This window comes from Aptenodytes patagonicus, chromosome 29, assembly GCF_965638725.1.
Source record: "Aptenodytes patagonicus chromosome 29, bAptPat1.pri.cur, whole genome shotgun sequence".
Lineage (NCBI taxonomy): Eukaryota > Metazoa > Chordata > Aves > Sphenisciformes > Spheniscidae > Aptenodytes > Aptenodytes patagonicus.
The window spans coordinates 1,620,206-1,639,132 of record NC_134977.1 but is presented as its reverse complement, the minus strand read 5'-3'; the positions used below and the strand labels follow the sequence as shown (position 1 = coordinate 1,639,132).

The 18,927-nt window shown below is 58.9% G+C and overlaps 2 protein-coding genes, 1 non-coding gene and 1 pseudogene across 3 annotated transcripts in view; 2 read left to right on the top strand and 2 right to left on the bottom strand.

The window, feature by feature from the left end:
* LOC143171622 (uncharacterized) lies at positions 1-10,144 on the bottom strand. Its single transcript, XM_076360673.1, is given in 11 exon segments — positions 1-324; positions 4,214-4,396; positions 4,398-4,504; positions 4,754-4,906; positions 5,122-5,205; positions 5,643-5,738; positions 6,901-7,038; positions 8,729-9,043; positions 9,403-9,573; positions 9,576-9,716; positions 9,802-10,144. Coding segments are annotated over 11 exon segments (2,055 nt in total).
* LOC143171650 (scavenger receptor cysteine-rich type 1 protein M130-like) overlaps positions 1-18,927 on the top strand; it is a 135,116-nt gene that overhangs the window by 95,570 nt on the left and 20,619 nt on the right.
* Positions 1,007-1,078, top strand: TRNAA-CGC (transfer RNA alanine (anticodon CGC)). The gene has a single exon. It is a non-coding gene; the product is annotated as a tRNA-Ala (tRNA).
* Positions 15,869-16,797, bottom strand: LOC143171669 (olfactory receptor 14J1-like; annotated as a pseudogene).

Sequence of the window (18,927 nt, the reverse complement as noted above, 5' to 3'; positions counted from 1 at the left end):
TCAGTGCTCTTTTGGGGTGGTCCCCAGCTGCCCCTCCTTCCCTGCTCCACAGGGGTTGGGATCTCTCCTCTGCAGGACCTCTGCAAAGATCCTGTCTGTCTCCTCTTTGTCATTCTCAGTGGTGCACAGGCTGCTCCCCACCTCACACACCTCCTTCACCTGGTCCTCAGTTCCCAGACCAGAGGCCACCATCGCCCCAGTCCCAGGGAGAGGCACTCCCTGGAGCTGAGGCCTGAACAGCAGCATCCTTCCTCTGGAGGTCTGTCGCAGCAAGACCTCTGATGTGCCCAGGACAGTTGACAAAGCTATGCTGAGGATCGTCCACTGTAGTGCATGGGCGTCAGTGTTGTTCGGTCACACACTGTCCTGAGCAGAGTTTCTTGGCCCCCTCTGCCCCCCTGCTGCAATGATTGATGAAATGCATATGTGCTCCTCTCTGGGCATCAGCCCCATGGAGATGGAAGCCTGCCCTTCACCCCACCTCCAGGGATGCTGGTGGGAAGAGGGGTGCAGGGGGAGGCCCGGTACCTGGATGAGGACGTGTGAAATTTCATGTCCCCCCACCACACACCCTGGGGTGCCATCAGAGCCTGGGGGCACCTCACCCCAGGGGGGCATTTCCCTAACCCTGTTGCTCTGCTCCTGCTGTGGAGTCGGGGACAGATGTGGCACAGAGGGGTGAGTGTTGCCCTGGGTGGCAGAGGAGGCTCAGGGGCTTTCTCCTCTCCATCAACCCCAGAGTGGGTCAGAGCATGGGAGCAGTGCCTGCAGCAAGAGCCTCCTCCTGCCCCATTGCCCTGCAGAGACGTTGAAGGGGCAGTGCTCTGCAGTGCAGCCCTGTGCCAGGATCAGGCCCCAGTGGCGAGGTAGGACTGTCTTCCCCCATCTTAGGAGGATTCCAGTACTATTTTCTGCAGAGGGTCCCTGGGCACCCAGGGGACAACAGGCTGTGCTTGTCATAGACATGTCACTGGAGGAGAGTGTCTCTCCTGCTGGCAGGCGCCAAGGGGATGTAGCTCAGTGGCAGAGTGCCTGCTTCGCATGTGGGAGGTCCTGGGTTCAATCCCCAGCATCTCCAAGGGTGTTTTTTCCCTGATTGCCCAGCCTCAGGCGGGTACCGGCTGGAGCTGGAGCACTGGTCCTGTCCTCTCCAGGCACTGTGGGCCTGCCCTGCCCTCCCAGGGCCTGGCTGTGGGGTGAGGAGGGCTGTGCTGTGCCTCTTTTGAGCCCCCTCTCAGAAGAGAGGCAGGCAGCTGTGCTGGACCTGAGCTCAGGTCACTGCCCTGCACCACAGACCCACCCCACCCACCGCCTGGGGACAATGCTTGGCAGCAGAGTGCCTGCCTAGGGAGAGGTATCAGGGAGGGGATAGACATCAGCAGCACACTATGAATCCTTTCTGGCTGCACTGAGAGATGTGGTGTGAGGGTGCTGGTCCAGCCCAGGTGCCCTTTGGGACCAGGGCCACGCTGCCCTGGTGGCTTTCCAGGGGTCAGGGTCTGAGATTGTCCTGTCTCCAGGTGGAGATCCCATACCAGGTGGGAAGCACCCAGCTGTGCCAGCAGGTAGGGGTGTCTGAGCTGGAAGAGCCTGGACAGGCCTGGGGGACTCCAAGCTGGAGGAATGACATTTCTTACCCTGACCCTGTCTCCAGGTCCTTTTCCCTCTGCCATCACCACTGGCTTGAGCAGAGCTTCGGCTCAGGGAACCTGGAGCCGCTGAGGTCAGGCACAGCCCTGCAGAGGTGGGACTGGTGGGGCCGGCACCCACCTCTTGTTCCTGGGGGGGTTGGTGGCTCTGTCCACCCCATGCCAGTGGGATCAGGGAAGCACAGGCCTGTCCACAGCTGTGCAGAGGTGGGGAGGGCAAGGAGATGGTGCCTCGGCTGCTCCCCTGGCAAAAACCTCTGCAACCAAAATGGAGTGTGAGACCCAAAGTTTCACTGCAGGGTGCCCAGCCCCTGGGAACAGTCAGGGCCCAGATTCAGAGAAATAAGGTATAAAAGTGAAGCAAAGAAGAAGGGGGGTGGGGATATCTTCTGAACACAGGATGGTGGGCGCCAGTATGGACACTGACCTGCAGACCCAAGCCACCCCAGGCAGGGACTGGAGAGAAGAGCCCAGTGCCTGTCCCATGCCACCTCCCCACCAGCTCTGCCCTCCCACAGGTGTAATATCTTTCCCTCATTCTGACGCCTGCCAGAGGTTTGCCTCCTTCTCCTTCTCCTCCTCCTGGTGGACATGAGCCACAGGCCCTGGGTGGGTTTGAGGGGCAGCACACCTGAGCAGAAAGAGCCCGTTTCCTGGCATTTTGGGGTCTGAACAGTCTGGCCCTGCAGGCTGGCTCCGTTCTCTGCAGCAGTGCAGGATCATCACTGTGTCCCAGATATGTGCTCGCTCCTGCAGCTCTCAAGAACCCACCTGAGGGGCCTGATGGTGAGAGCCCAACCCTCTGCACTGCTGCCCCACGCTGGGCAGAGCATGGCTGTGGAAAGGCCATGGGAGAGGAGCAGTCCTAGGGTGAGACCCCCAAGGTGATGGGTGACACACATGGGCACTGCAAACACAGCCTCCATTCCCTGGGAATCTCCCACCAGGGCAGGCTCCAGCCCTGCATGTCCACAGGGAGAGGTGGGCCCAGAGCTGGGGAGGGAGGGGCTGGCTCTGGGGCCAGGGGCTGCCAGCAGGAAACCTCTAGAGACCAGGGCAAAGGAGTGTGTGAGCCTGGGCTCCCCCCAGACCCCCACAGGGTCACCCCAGGGGTGGAGGAGCTCCCAGCAGGGAATGGGCCAACGCTGTCATGGTTAGTGACAGCCGCCTCCTCCCCTCTTCTGCTCTAGGGCCAGATCCTGCTCTTTGCAGTGCTACTGACTGCTCCCCGCAGGGAGCCCTGCCATGGACACCCAACACACCTTCCAGCCTACAGCAGCAAAGTCCATCAGAGAAGAGCTGGAGAGTTGTAGAGACCCACCAGTGGGAGCAGGGAGGGCAGTTTGGGCCCCGGGTTCCTGCCCAAGTGTCAAACCCTTCTCCCCACACGGCTCCTGTGTGAAAGGTTTCTCTGCCCATGGGAGCTGGGACAGGTGAACGCCCCAGCCGAGGGAGAGGGACCCTGGCTCAACTCCCAGCAGTGCCTGCATTAGGGGAGGGACACAAAATACCCTCTGCCATGGAAATGTGCCCACGTTAGCACCCTCCCAGGCAGGCCCTTCTCCAGGCCAGGGGCTGGATGGTGGCTATGGGTTCCAGTCCACGTCTCACAGGGATCCTTTCTCCCTCCCCCTGGCCTCTCCCTCATCTGCCTCCCACAACGCTGAGGGAAAGGTCCCCCCACCAGCCGCTGCTCCCATCCCCCCTGCACCTGCACACAGGTACTGCCCCGACACAAACCCACACTGTCACCCCTGGCGAGGCAGCAGGAAGGCAGGGGTGGAGGCAGGAGTGCAGCAAGAGGCCGGGGTCCCAGGGCTGCCATGGGGCCTTAATGCCCCTGCCCGGGAAGGAAGGCAGCTCTGGGGCTGTGGCAGAAGTGCTCGGGGTCTGCAAGGACCCCCAAGGCAGCAGGAACAGCCCATGGAGACTGGAGTCCTGGCAGAGTCATTGAAGGGGCAATCCCAGGCCCGTGTTCCCCAGCAAGTGGCTCTGTACCCTGTGCCGAGGCAGTGGGGAGCACAGCTGCCTCCTAACCACTGTGGGAGATGATCCATGGGCCGTGATCCCCCCTGTGGCTGGCTGGGGTGTTCAAGGCACCACGGCCACCTTAGGGCTCACTTCTGTGGGGCCACAACCCAGGCCTCATCCCAACATGGCAGCTCTGTCGTGGGATCAGCATGGTCCTGGGGGAAAGAGCAACTGGGGAACCCCGAGGTGAGGAGATGGGCGTTCCTGCTGGGGTGCATCACAGGACCTTGCAGAGAGCCATTTCTGTTGGAAACTTTTGCTGGCAGGATGGAAATGTCTCTGTCAGCAGGAATATTCCCCAGGGACCGTGGGCTCTTGCAGTCCAAGAGCCTGACCCTGAGCCCGCTGTCTCCAAGACGCACCCGTTCCCCTCCACAACGTCTTTGTGCTCTGCTCCCCCCGATCAGCCTCAGGGAGATGCCTGTGACCTGGGCAGGCAAGCACCAGCTCTGGCTCAAACCCCCAAAGGCTTTTATTAAGAACAAATATGGAGGCACAGCGTAAAAACAGCATAATACAAATAGAGGACATGCCCAGCTGTTTCTGCTGCCCGTGGGAAAAGGGAGACGGTTCCCTGGTGCTTGCGGCTCTCCCAGCTGCACAGTCCTCTCCCTCCTCCCGGCTGCACCCAGCTGCACGACAGGGACGGGCTCTCCTGGTCTGGGCATCAGGGACTGTTGTGCACTGAACTCTGGTGTCGCAGCCTTTGTGTCCTCACTCAGGGGGATGTGCATGGTCATAGCCCATGCTCTCTGGGGACAGGGACCAGGCATCTCCCTCAGCTCCAGGGGCCCCAGCACTTCTCTGGGAGCGCAGGTTTGCCCCTGCAAGCAGCAAGGCAGGCCATTGCACGTTCACCCCATGGGGTGCCTCTCCTGCTCTGTAGATCTCCTGACTCCCGTCTCCTCAGTCCCGAGATGTTCAGCTCCCTCTCCCACCCCCTGGTCCTGCAATGGAAAAATTCCTGGGTCAGGTTCCCCCATCCCAAGAGGTTGGGCTCTCAGTATGACAGCAATTCATCCGGCACCACGGATGGCACCCCAGGAACCGGTAGCGCTATCTTTCCCTCTCACCTCCGGGTGCATCCCTGGGCCCTGCTCCCTCCTCTGGCGCCCTGGGCATTTCCCGGTCTCCCTGCCCAGGGGAAGGATCCTCCCCAGGGTCAGAAACCTCCCTGGCATCATCATAGCCATCTGCTGGGTCTCCTCCGAGCAGGACAGGGACGTCTGAAAGGAGAGGGGAGCTGGTGAGAGTGAGAAGATACACCCTGCAGAGCAGAGGATGGCAGGATGTGCAGGGACATGGGGCTCAGACACTGGTGTTGGCAGCACCACAGGAGACACCCAGTGTGCTCCCCAGCTCTGACGGTGACACTCAGTGACACCGCTGTCCATCACATGTCTGCAGGGACAGGACATCAACCCCTTCCTGCCCCTTTTACCTGGTGCTGAACGTGGACCATCCTCCTCCTCGCTGTCCCTGGGGTAGGGCTGCAGCTTGGTCAGGGACCCCTCTGAATTGGAGCCTGGAGAGAGGCACAGTGGGTGTTATGGGAGTGCGCTCTGCTCCCCTGGCTTGTGGTCAGTGCTGCTGGGGACGGGGGACCCACGGAGCCAGGGCTGAGTGGGGAGGAGGGCTCAGGACTCACCCTGCTCCCCTGGGATCAACCCTGTCTCAAAGGGCCTCCCAGAGATGCCTGGGGACAGCCCCTTCCCTCACCCCTCAGGTGTCACATAGGGGTGCAGGGACAGGCAGAGAGGGGCTGTCCCCGGCTGGGATGGGCAGAGCTGGTGGGGAGGAAGCTTCTCTCCCAGGCCCAGGACCTGGCTGCTCTCCCCACGGACCCCACAGTCCCAGCACTGCAGGGAGCATGGGCCAGGGGGCTGCAGTAGGTCAGTCCTGGGTGGAGACCAGGGGTAATAGTCCTGCACATGTGCCCCCCCATGAGGGACCCACACCCACCTGTGCCGCTGAACCTTGCCTGCTTCTCCCACACTGGGCTGTAACAGATCTCCTCGTACACAGCCTCAGGGAAGGGCTCCCAAGCTCTCTTGGAGCCTGAGGACAGAGGCAGGGTTGGCCCAGGAATTACAGAATCATAAAATAGTTTGGTTGGAAGGGACCTTTAAAGGTCATCTAGTCCAACCCTCCCTGCAATGAGCAGGGATATCTTCAATTTGATCAGGTTGCTCAGAGCCCCGTTCAACCTGACCTTGAACACTTCCAATGACGAGGCATCGAAAACTTCTCTGGGCAACCTGTTCCAGTGTTTCACCACCCTCAGCGTAAAAAATTTCTTCCTTATATCTAGTCTAAATCTACCCTCTTCTAGTTTAAAACCATTACCCCTTGTCCTATCACAACAGGCCCTGCTAAAAAGTTTGTCCCCATTTTTCTTATATGTCCCCTTTAAGTACTGAAAGGCTGCTATAAGGTCTCCCCAGAGCCTTCTCTTCTCCAGGCTGAACAACCCCAACTCTCTCAGCCTTTCTTCATAGGAGAGCTGTTCCATCTCTCTGATCATTTTTGTGGCTCTCCTCTGGACCTGCTCCAACAGGTCCGTGTCTTTCTTATGCTGAAGGCTCCAGCACTCCAGGTGGGGTCTCACCAGAGCAGAGCAGAGGGGCAAAATCACCTCCCTCAACCTGCTGGCCACACTTCTTTTGATGCAGCCCAGGATACAGTTGGCCTTCGGGGCTGCGAGCACACATTGCCGGCTCATGCCAGTGCTGAGCTTGGAGCAGATCACACCTTTCCTCTCCCCCTGGAGCTTCCCCCTCTCTGCCCCACAGATCAATAGCATGGCCCATGCCTTGCCATGGGGAGGTCAGGGTTGGGCAGAGGAACAGCCTGGGGGTCTGAAACCACGAGTATGGACCCTGCTGCCCCACGCTCTTCCTGGCATCTCCCCTGACCCAGAGCCCACTCCAGCGCTGCCCAGAGTGCTGCCAGTGGCAGGTCCTCAGCCGTCTCCCCTCTGCTCCCATCTGTCCCAGCCCAGCTCTGCTATTTCTCTCCTTGCCCCATCCCTAACTCCTCCCTGTGTCTGGACTCTACCCCTTGCTGCTGGTGGCCCATGGTCAGGCAATCAATGGGGCAGCACATGGGAATGCAGGCAGCACACACTCTTGTCCCCCCAGCTCTGCCTGTACCAGTCACCACAGCACCCCTGGCCTTGCCAGGAGGCATCTTCCCCTGGGGCCATGGGGGACAGACCCACCTCTGCGCCCAGCCCTGGCGCTTCGCACTTGCCCGGCCAGGAGGGCCAGGAGCAGGCAGAGAAGGGCTCCCAGGATGATGCAGATGATGACGGGCAGTGAGACCTTTTCGCTGCTGATCAGACAGCCCCGAGTGGGATCTGCATGGGGCAGGAACACAGAAAGGGCAGCACCAGGCCTGGGAGAGGTGTGGGGCCAGGACACCCCAGTCCTGACCCCCATTACACCGGGAGTAAGGGGCCCCAGGGGGTGAGCGATGGGGAAGCTCCCACCCTACTGCGTAAAAGACACCCTCCCCAACGCCCCCCAACGCTACCCCGGTGCCTACTCCTGGGAGTTTCACACCCTGAAAAGGAGCCCCTTCCCTCCAGCTGTGGGTCACAGCCTGGCCTCAAGAAGACCCAGTGCTGGCAGGGAGGACAGGTTACCTGCTCAGGGGGTTGGTGCTGCCATTCTGAGTGCAGCTGCAGAGGAGGAGGAGAGCTGGGCTGAGAGGGTAGGTGTGCAGGTACCAGGGAGCCTCCTCTCTGACATGCCGTGCGTGTTTGTTTGTGCATATATCCCTGACCTATCCCACCCAAATTGCCCCTCCTGCAGGGCTGCTCAGGGTGGCCGGAACAGAGCCCGGAGTCCTGCTCTGGGTATTTCACAGGATGGCGCAGGTAGCCTGGGAGATGCCCCTGGGAACTGCAGGGCCCTGCAGGCAGAAGCTGGAGGACATCCAGCCCCACAGAAGCAGCTGCCCACTTGGGAACAGGCTCCCATGTTCTGCAGGGACAGCCTTGCTCTCAGGAGCTCTGGAGCCATGATGGGACCCAGCAAGGAAAAACGCCTTCCCTGGCTCCTTGCCTGTACCCCCGTGAGGAGTCCCAGCCCTGCCGCTCACCTGAGCAGTTCACGGAAGCATCCTCCTTATGCCGGCAGGCACCACTGTCCCTAGGCCGAGCCCAGCAGTCCTGCAGAGATGGCTCTGTCCCCCGGCACTCCACCTGCTCCAGCCAGATGGGACCCGTCCCCTCTCCAAACGCAGCCTTGTCCAGGGCAGACACTGCAGGGCCACAGCCCAGCTGCCTGCATGCCACCTCGGCATCCTGCATGTCCCAGGAGTCGTCGCACACCGTCCCCCAGGAGCCGTGGTGCCAGACCTCCACTCTGCCCAAGCACCCATTCTCGCCTCCCACGGCACGAATCTTCTCCCTGTCTGGAGAAGGCAGAGACCTTCCAGGGCACCGGGACAGCAGGCAGAGCCCTGCCAGGCGAGAGGGGCATGCAGAGGAGCAGCTACCTGTGCAGCTTGTGGAGTTTGGGCACACAATCCCCAGGGCCGGGGGTGTTTCTGACCGTCTCCCTGCAGAAGGAAAAGCTGGCGTGAAGGGGCTGCTGCAGGGGAGTTGTGCAGCTGAGAGTAGCATGGAGCTCTGCTCACACCTCCCCGTGCTGCCTCGCTCACGGCAGCAGCTGAACCCTGGTCATTCAGGGGACACACACAGCAATGTGGGGGACCCTGACTGCTCAGCCCCAAAGGGACCCTGGTTCACAGAAAAGCAGGAGGGTGTCCATGGAGGAGACACTCCTCAGAGCCCTGGCTGGTGTCTTCTGAGACCTTGCCTGGAGACACCTCTGCCTCCCCTGGGCACTGCTGGGAGCCCTGCTGGCAACTGCTGGTGAATGTGTGGGGCTCTGAGAGCTGAAGTCCCATTTGTGCCACCAGAAGCAGCAGGGTCTGGCACGTAAGGTCAAAGCCCCTGTGGGCCTTGTCTCTGTACTTGACTGTGCCCAGCAGGGAGCAGGAGCTGGGGGGATGCTGGAGCCCGGGTAGCTCAGAATTACCATTGCAGGTGATGTGGGTCTCATCTTGCAGGTCATCGCACGACTGTGGGTCCCAGGGAGCGGAGGGACACTGCCAGAAGGAGCTGTTTCTCTCCCCACACTCCACACGATCCAGCCAGGTGGGGCCAGACACCCTACCATAGGGCAGGCGTGTTTCCAGGAACCCTCCATCCCCGCAGCCCAGCTCCTTGCATGCCAGCGACACTGTTTTGGGAGTCATTGAGTTGGAGGAAATGCTCCCCCGTGTGCCATTGTAGAAAACCTGCAGGTGCCCAGAGCAGCCATCAGTGTTCTCCAGCCTTAGGGCCATGAAACCTGGGAGGAAAGACCCCAAAGGGGAACAAGCTGGTCTGGGGCTGTGGGAGCAGAGAAGCCTGTTCAGCCCCCAGGCCCTCAAGCCAGGCAGAGGCACGGCCAGCAAGTCACCCTTTTGCCAGGGGGCAGAGAAGAGTCCCTGATGGACAGACACCCATGCCCTCCCCACTAACCCTTGGGGACAGCTCAGCTTACAAGGGACCTGCAGTTGGAGTGAGGGGGTTTGTGCATGTGTGTCCCCAAGGACAGGCTCAGGCAGCAGCTCAGAGGCAGCCAGGGACAGCCTCGGCTGTTGCCGCCTGTCCCCTCGTCCCAGCCTCCCTGGGCACTGGGCTCCCACAACAGCTCCCGGCATGGGCCTGAGCAGACAATTCCTGCATCCTCTTTATGCCGGTAGTCGCGCTGCCCCCAGGACCCTGCTGGGCAGTCCCAGGGAGCAGCTTCGGCCCCAGAGCAGTTCACGCCGTCCAGCCAGATCTGCCCAGAGCCTTCTCCTAACTGAGCGGAGCCAAACGCCTCCACCGCCCTTCGCAGCCCAGCTGGTGGCAAATGACGGCGGCATCAGACAGGTCCCAGCCATCATCACAGATGGTCCCCCAGCTGCCCTGGTAGTAGATCTCCACTCTCCCAGCGCAGTGCCCAGGCCCATTTACCAGCTGGACCTGCCGGCTCCCTGCAGTGGGAAGAAACCCCAGCTGCCATCAGGGGCGGGTGCCCACCCAGCCCAGAGCCTGGGGGGCCCGTGCAGTGCCACTCACCGCAGCAAACGACCCCCACATCCTCTGCAATCCCTGCCACTGGTGCACTCTGAGGCAGGGAGGTGTTGCAGAGGGTCGGGTTGGCCTCATGCCCTGTGCACCGGATCCCTCGCAGCGCCATGGGACCCATCCCTCTCTGAGGCTTCGAGGGGTTGTAGGCTATCTCTGCCTCTCCGCACCTCAGCTGCCAGCACACCACACTGGCCACCTGCACATCCCACTGGTCATCCAGGACCCTGCCCCACATCCCGCGCTGGAAGATCTCCACTTGCCCATCGCACCGGCTCCCTCCACCAACCAGCCACAGGATGCGGCGCCAGCTGGGCCTGGGGAGAGCAGCCATGCCCCAGCCCTTGGCAGCACCAGAGAGCCCAGAAACCTGCAGCAACTCTCTAAGCTCTAGAATCCTTGCAACACCCTGGAGCTCACCCACCTGCCTCCAGCCCTCTGTGCTGAGCTTCAGGAGCGGGTTTTTACAGCATTTTCTTCCCAGTCCTTCAGCGTTCCTCAGCAAGACACTGTCTTTGCTCTTTATGGGGCAGAGCCACCCAACATGTCTGCGCTGAGGCAGCTTGGGCAGCTCCCGCAGGAAGGAGCAGCAGCCGGTGCCGTTACCCAGGGACAGTCAGCACTGGGACAAGCCTTGCCCAACCTCAGCGCTGACACTGGCACTGCTGAGACACCAGGCACAGCCCTCACGTCTCTGTCCCTCTGCCTCCCTGGGGATGGGGGACTGGGAGCCTGTGTCCCTGGCAGGGAGCAGAGCAAGGGGCGCCTTTCTGACCAAACAGGACAAGTCTGGGTCTTGTGCTGACCAGAAGCACCAGAAGCAAGGCAAAAGCCCAGCCCTGCTCTGCAGCTCACCCCCCAGGTCTGCTGCTGGGGGCACCTGGGCAGCCCCCATGGGTGTGGGATTGGGGTCTGTGGGGCTGGGACAGGGCTATCTGCGGCCAGAGGGATGGAGCTGAGCCCCACAGCCCAGGATAGGGCCTGTCCTGCAGCAGGAGAGCAGAGGATCCCAGCCCTGGCATGGCCTCAGGGCCTGAGCCACTGCCCTGGGGGCAGAGATGCCTGACCTCGTTCAGGCCTCAGCTCTCCCACAGCAGAGTGGTGGGTGAGAGCAGGCAAAATCCTCCGGGTTGTTCCTGGTGAAGCCAGGGCTTCTCCAGGGAGAAATGCAGCCTGGTGCTGCCATGGGGTCCCCTGTTTTCGGTGGCCATGTCACATTTTCCCAGCACTCACCTGAGCAAATAACAACAGCGTTGTTCTCATGGCAGCACAGTGAGGCCCCCAGGGCGGTCACTGGGCACTGTCCCAGGTGGGCTTCAGTCCCATCATAGTGGAATGAGTGTCTCCAGACAGGGCCGGTCCCTCTCCCAAAATGCCCTCCTCTGGGAATGGACTCAGCAAACCCACAGTCAAGGTGACAACAGAGAACGTGGGCATCCAAGAGATCCCAGCGGGAGGCACAGAGGGTCCCCCAGGTGCCTGGAACCTGGACCTCCACCCTCCCCTCACACTCTGCTGCTGTTCATGAGCCTGAGCCCTGTGTCCTTGTGAAAAGAGAAGGATGAGAGATGGCGGACTTGTGCTCTTGCTCCCTCAGGAGCTAGAGGAGACGCCAAATGGAGGAGAACCTTCCATTATCCTCCTTCTGCATGATTTTAGGGCTGCAGACAACCACATCACCCCTCCAGTCCTCACACCCGGCATGGCACTGTCCTTGCCCTGCTCCCCTGTCCCCAGCACACCCTCAGATATGTAACACCCCAACAGGAGTCCTTACGTGTGCAGGTGACACCAGCGGCATCCGTGTGGGTGCAGGGCTGGTCTCTGGGGACCCCATGGGGCAGAACATGAGGAAGAATTCACTCCCCGCACACTGCAGCTCTCTATCCCACAGGACCAACACCTTCTTCATATTGAGCTGCCCTCGGGACAGACAGGGCTATGCCACACTGTAACTCCCTGCAGACCACGTCGGCGGCTTTGAGACCAAAGTCTGAGTCACAGACAATTTTCCACTGGTTCCCATCGTGGATCTCTGTGAGTCCTGAGCAGGGGCTGTTCCCTCCAACCAGCTGGACAAATCCTGGAGCAATCAAAGTCCCCGGAGAGTTCCCAGAGCCCCCTGGCAGTTACATGCCAACATCCCACCTGGTCTGCAAGGTGACCACAGGGAAGGAGCCTCATGACCCTCCCAGCAGTTCCCAGTGGCTGCTGATGGCACAAACACACCAGGGACATCTTGCCATTCCTCAGACATCAGTACAGCACTCGTGGGCTTGCTTTTCTCCCAAACCCCCAGCCGTAGGCACTGCTCAGACAAACTGCTGCCATTTTGGAGACCCTGAGCTTCCTGGCAGCACCCAGAGCACTTGGGGCCCAGGGAGACTGGCCAAGGCACTGTTGGCTGCTGCAGCCTGATCTGCCCGCTGAACTCGGGGCCTGGCTGAGGAATCCCAGAATCACACCAGAAACACACCTTTCTCTCAGGGTGCTCTCAGGCTGTTGGGACACTGCTGTTAGACGGGACATGTCACAGGGTACAGGTATGACACGGCTATATTGGCAGTCCGTGTCTGTGCCAGCCCCGACTCTGGCACGTGCCTGGGGAGGGGGTCCTCAGCCAGGGCCAGAGTGCACTGCCAGGCATGCACATCCCCATCAACAGCCAGGCAGAGGGCAGGAGAGCGGGCAGAGGAGCAGCCCTGGGCTGACACGAGCTCCCAGTGCAAGGACAGGCACTGAGGACACTGCAAGTGCTGGCAAAGCCCCAGTGGCCCAGGGCAGCTGGGGGCTGGGGTAGGCAGGAAAGGCTGGGCAGCAGGTTGGCACTGCCTGCATGGGGCCGTATCTCCATGGACTGTAACTCACGGGGTGAGCCTGGGAGACGAATGAGGTGCCACGTGCAACCCTGTTCCTCTGCCCAAGGCCAGCGCTCTTCCACTCTGAACATCCCCTTTGCTTAGGCTGAGGGACTCGTGTCTGCCAGGAGGCACAATCCAAAAGTCCCTTGCCACCTCGTGCCCTTCCCCGGGGCTGTGGGAGGTCATGTGAGCAGCTCTTGGTGCCTCTGGCTTGGTGGGACCTGGCGCCTGGTAATGCCAGACTGGTCCTGGCTGAAAGGGAGGAGAAAGATGGGAACCAACAGACACAAAGGGGCAGGGAGGGGGATTCATTTCCCAGTGCCAGGCACTGACCGAGGGTGGGCTGAGCCACCTCAGGGGCCAGAAAGGGGGTGGGCACCTGGGGTGGGATCTCATTGGTCTTTCCTCGGGGACCAGGGACACTAGCAATGACAGTCCCAGCTTGGTGGTGTGACCAACCACACCAGGCCCTGCTACGGCCTCCACTCGTTGTTCCCTGAGGGCACAGCCAGGTCCCTTCCCCTGTCCTGGCCTCACAGGTGGGGAACAGGCTGGCCATTAACCTGAACATGTCACTCCAGCATCCTCACCGTGATCACAGTTATGTGATCCGTGGTGTGTACAGTCAGACAGGGCAGACTCGGTGCCATGACAGCCAACTTCATCCATCCAAATGGGGCCAGATCCTGACCCAAAGTGTCTGTACTTAGGAGCTTTAACAGCAGAACAACAGCCCAGCTGCTTACAAACCACTGCAGCATCAGCCATGTCCCAGGAGTCATCACACACGGTCCCCAATTGGTCCTGGTGTTTCACCTCCACTCTCCCAGCACAGTGGCTGCTGCCATCCTCCAGCCTCAACTCTGCAGCCCCTTCAAACACCGACATGGGACTGGTCAGGAGAGCACCAAGCCCCAGACTGCAGGTCTGGAGGTCCCCTCTTCCCAGGCCGAGTCACAGGCACCAGGGTGGGAGCCCTCTCCCCTCCGGGCTCTCCCTGGGGGAGTGTCAGTGTCCCTCCACTCCCCATGGGCTGTGTAGGCCATATCCTGCCCCACAGCCCTTGGCACCTCCTCCCACCCCAGTGGCCCCCTGCCCATGTTCACTGATATACCGTGCCCCCTGGCCCTGCACAGGGCACCTGCTCCTCCCCAGCCCAGCACCCCTGAACAGCTATGTTCGGTGTTGGTCTCTTCTCCCAAGTAACTAGCGATAGGACAAGAGGAAATGGCCTCAAGTTGCGCCAGGGGAGGTGTAGATTGGATGTAAGGAAAAATTTCTTTACTGAAAGAGTGGTTAAACATTGGAACAGGCTGCCCAGGGAAGTGGTTGAGTCCCCATCCCTGGAGGTATTTAAAAGACGAGTAGATGAGGCACTTAGGGACATGGTTTAGTGGGTGGTGGTGGTGTTGGGTCGACGGTTGGACTTGATGATCTTAGAGGTCTTTTCCAACCTCAATGATTCTATGATTCTATGATTCTATGATTCTTCCACAAGTGGTAAACTCTCCTTTTTTTTGCTGAGTCCCAGCAAGAGCTCCCCGTTCAGCCAGGCCGGTCGTCTTCCCCGCCCATTCTTCTTACGACGTATGGGGACAGCCTGCTCCCGCACCTTTAAGACTTCCTTCTTGAAGATTGTCCAGCCTTCCTGGACCCCTTTGCCCTTCAGGACTGTCTCCCAAGGGACTCTCTCAACCAGTGTCCTGAACAGGCCAAAGTCCGCCCTCTGGAAGTCCATGGTTGCGGTTTTGCTGGCCCCCCTCCTTACTTCACCAAGAATCAAGAATTCCACCATTTCATGGTCGCTAAGCCCAAGATGGCCTCCGACCACCACATCTCCCACCAGTCCTTCTCTGTTTATAAACAGCAAGTCGAGCGAGGCACCTCCCCTGGTAGGCTCACTTAGCAGCTGTGTCAGGAAGTTGTCTTCCACACACTCCAGGAACCTCCTAGACTGCTTCCTCTCTGCCGTGTTGGATTTCCAGCAGACATCCGGGAAGTTGAAGTCCCCCACGAGAACAAGGGCTAGCGATTGAGAGACTTGTGCCAGCCGCTTGTAGAACGCTTCATCCGCCCCTTCATCCTGGTTGGGTGGTCTATAACAGACTCCCAGCAGGATATCTGCCTTGTTGGCCTTCCCCCTCATCCTTTCCCATAAACACTCGACCAGGTAGATGGGGATCACTGTTTGTGAGCCCCTTTCCATCTTCCCTGATGGCTCAGTAGCCCAGGATGATGCTTGGACGGACCATGGGGTGTCTCTAATGGCACAAGGGGATCATGAGGGCTGCACTAGATCCAGCCTGTGGGTTTTCAAAGTATCCTGAATCACTCTCCAGTCTTGTGTCCTTTTGCCTGCTGGCTCCTCACAGCCTCTCCTGACATTGCAGTGTCTTTGTTAGCACGTGGGCTCCGCAGGTTCACTCTGTCCTCTGAGAGACTCTACTTGGATGGTCACTCATTTGGGTGTATTCCTGACACCAGCTTTGGAAGAGGCATCTAGCCTTCTCGCCCTGCCCTGAGGAGCCCCTTTGGTGACGGTGGTGCTAGCAGAGAGGCCAGCTCTGACACAGTGGTTCACATTGCCTGCTCTTCCCCACAGCCACAGGGATGCCACTGTAGAGACAACGGGACTGTCACAAATTACACGAGACCTTTGGGCTTCCACAACTGCAAAGGTCTAAGAGGACAGTGTGGAAGTGAGGGGAGACCATCACTGAAAAGACCACGTCCTGCTGCTGTCCATGGACACGGCTCCAAGGAAGCAGCAGCCCTGACTTGAAGGTGGCAGAGTGGCCACTGAGGCAGTGAGTGGCAGCCCTGAGGGCCACTGCGGCTGCTCTGCCATGCAGCAGCTTGCCTCTTGGCTCCTGAACCCCTCCTGCCTGCTGGGGCTGCACCCCCAGCTCCAGAGAGGATAGATAAGAGATGGGAGCTGAGACAAATAATTTTCTGCTTGATTCTCTATTGAGTTTATCTAAGCAGGGAGCCTGGCTCCATATATACATGAGGTCTTTGAGGAAAAAAAGGTAGGAGGCCAAGACTAATATTATCATAGTTATATATTAAAAAAAAAAAAGAGGCAAGCAAGCAAGCAAGGAAACAAAACTAAGCGAAAATTAAAGACACATACGAACAGAAGTTAGTCATGGCTTTTCCTGAGGTACCCATGGAGTCCTATGAGACCGATGGGCACCTTATTGATGCTGAAGTAGCATGTATTCAAATAGTTTCCACAGGCCACCCTTGATCTCTTCGTTCCTTATGCTGTAGATGAGGGGGTTCACTGCGAGAGGCACCACCAAGTACAGAACTGCCACGACCAGATCCAGGGATGGGGAAGAGGTGGAGGGGGGCTTCAGGTAGGCAAACATGCCAGTGCTGACATACAGGGAGACCACGGCCAGGTGGGGGAAGAACGTGGAAAAGGCTTTGTGCCGCCCCTGCTCAGAGGGAATCCTCAGCACAGCCCTGAAGCTCTGCACGTAGGACAGCAGAATGGAAACAAAACAACCAAAGACTAAAAAGGCACTGATCGCGAGAAGCCCCGCTTCCCTGAGGTAGTCTGAGTCTGAGCAGGAGAGCTTGAGGATTTGGGGAACTTCACAGAAGAACTGGTCCAGGGCATTGCCTTGGCAGAGTGGTAGTGAAAATGCATTAGCAGTGTGCAGCACAGCATTGAGGAAACCACTGCCCCAGGCAGCTGCTGCCATGTGGACACAAGCTCTGCTGCCCAGGAGAGTCTTGTAGGGCAGGGGTTTGCAGATGGCCACGTAGAAGTCATAGGCCATGACAGTGAGGAGAGAATACAACGCTGAGATCCAGAAGATAAAAAAAAATACCTGTGCAGCACATCCCACGTAGGAGATGGCCCTGCTGTCCCACAGGGAATTGGCCATGGATTTTGGGAGATGGAGCCCACGTCGAGGAGGGAGAGGTTGAAGAGGAAGAAGTACATGGGGGTGTGGAGGTGGTGGTTGCAGGCTAGGGTTGTGATGATGAGGCTGTTGCCCAGGAGGGCAGCCAGGTAGATGCCCAGGAAGAGCCAGAAGTGCAAGAGCTGCAGCTCCCGCATGTCTGCAAACATGAAGAGGATGAACTCAGTCATGAAGCTGCTGTTGGACATTTGCTCCCCCTGGGCACAGAAGTCTGTCCAAAGATGGAAAAGACATGGTAAAGTTAGGACAGACTTCTCTCAGCAAAGGTACTCCATTTCTCATTGAAATACACACCCACCCACCCCCAATTAAAAAGCATTTCCTTTCTCTGGGTTGTTGTGCTGAATGTGCTGTGAGGAGCAGGGGCTCTGCCTGTGATGTCCCGAGGAGTCAGCTCTGCCCTGCTGCAGTGAGTACACGGGAGCTGGTTGGTGACACCTCCGGTGTTCACAAGTGATGTCAGATGTAATCCACCTTTAGTGGAAAAGTTCAGTATCTGCACCCATGACTCTGAAGAGTGTGGGCTGAAGATGAGAGTCTTAGTGTGTCTTTATGGTAATTTTGTCTGAGTTTCTTGTTTTCCATCATTACGTCTGGTGAGTGCTCTTTTTAGGGGTTAGAAATCCCATTTTTACAACTGCAAGTGTGAAAGTCCTAAGACCAGGCAGGCAAAAGGGGTCAGCTCTCTGTGGCTTAGTGCAGAGTCATGAGAACTGCAGTGTCCCTCCTTCTGTTCCCAGCTGCCCTGTGCTTTCATTTGTGCTTCCTCAAGGATGACTGCACCTGCAAATTGCTTTGAAAACAAATGCAACTGGACTCTGATGAGAGCAGAGGAGTCCTGTTTCAAAGGGCAGATCTGTGAACTCTGAGAGGTCGGTGCCAACCCCCAAGGGAAGGCTCGGCACTCCCTAGGATCCTACACGAGAGCCGTGCCTTTCTGGAGGGCAGCTTGCAAGCGCAGAAGGACAGGCAAAGGGGATAGTCAGGTGTCCTGAAATGGGATCTCCCAAAGGGAGAGTCAACGCTGCCCTGCAGACAACGCCCAGAAGACATCCACAGTGAAGGACCAAAAGAGAGCTGCCTGAACATAGCCTCTCCCAGTCCTTGTTTGCAATTTCCTCCCACTCCCTGCCATGACTCTGCTGCCTGGAGCCGTATTTGCCAGGAATTGTTTCTCTTTGCCCAAGTCTCCTCCTTGTCCATGCTCACAGAGCTCATCCCACTCACTGTGCACTCATCTTGGCCCTGCAGACACCTCCTGGCAGCAGGACACTGCCCAGGGGCATCTCCGTGTCTGCAGGCTCTGATGGTAACATGAGCGCAACCCTGGGGAGGCTGGAAAGGGGATACTGGTGCTGCTCGTAGGGCACAGGGTGTTGCTTTTTGATCATCACAGGTTTATTCACCTCTAAGAGAAGCATATTTGCAATTTCAGTGCCTTCTCCAGAACTGAGAGATGAATTTCTCTGTCCTGTTCCCCACCCAGACAACCAAGAGTAGAAGACTGAAAGCACTGGATCCATACCTTTCAAGTAGCCCCTGCCTTGATGTGCTTCTTGAACAGTGCCCTGGGAAAGTCCTGGGGGTGATCTGGAGCTGTGAGTAGCCCTCACCCACATAGAACCCCCTTGACAGCAGAGGAACCCTGCCCTGCCCGGCCCTGCCCTGCCCTGCTGGCAGTCGCTCCTTCCACCCACAGCTTCTCCCTGCAGTGCCATGGGAACATCCCCAGGCAGGCTGAGCGCTGACCTTGGCACCTTGGCAGGTGGCAGAGTCCCTGCCCCGGCACAAAGCCCCCTGGGGCACAGGGACCCTGCTCTGAAGGACAGCCCTGGGAATCCTTGGCTGCACACCCCCTTCACAACCCTGCAGCCAACCCCGGGAGAGGGCAGCCATCATGCCCTGTCCCTCTGACGGTGCAGCAGGGAATGCCTGCTCTAGAGCACATCCTCCTACCCATCACGAGAGAGATCCCATTGGCTGTGGGCTATAAGAGCTTTACAAGATCGCTCCAAGAACCGCATCTGCATTGCGATCACATTTCTTTCTCCTCATGTCCAGTCTCAGCCTCCCAAGCTGCACTTTGTGGCCCTCTTCCCTACTCTTTCCCACTATGAAGAAAAGCTCCACCAGCTCTGATGGTGCATCTCTTCAAGCAGTCTCAGGCTACTGCTATACAGACCGGAGCCTCCATGCCACTGGACCAAAGGGCCAAAGAAGCCCAGGTTCCCCAGCCCACCTAGACCGGGCATGTGCTTGAGGCCCCAAACCCCGTCTTAGCAGAGCTCCTCCGGACCCTCTCCAGTTCCTCCCCACTT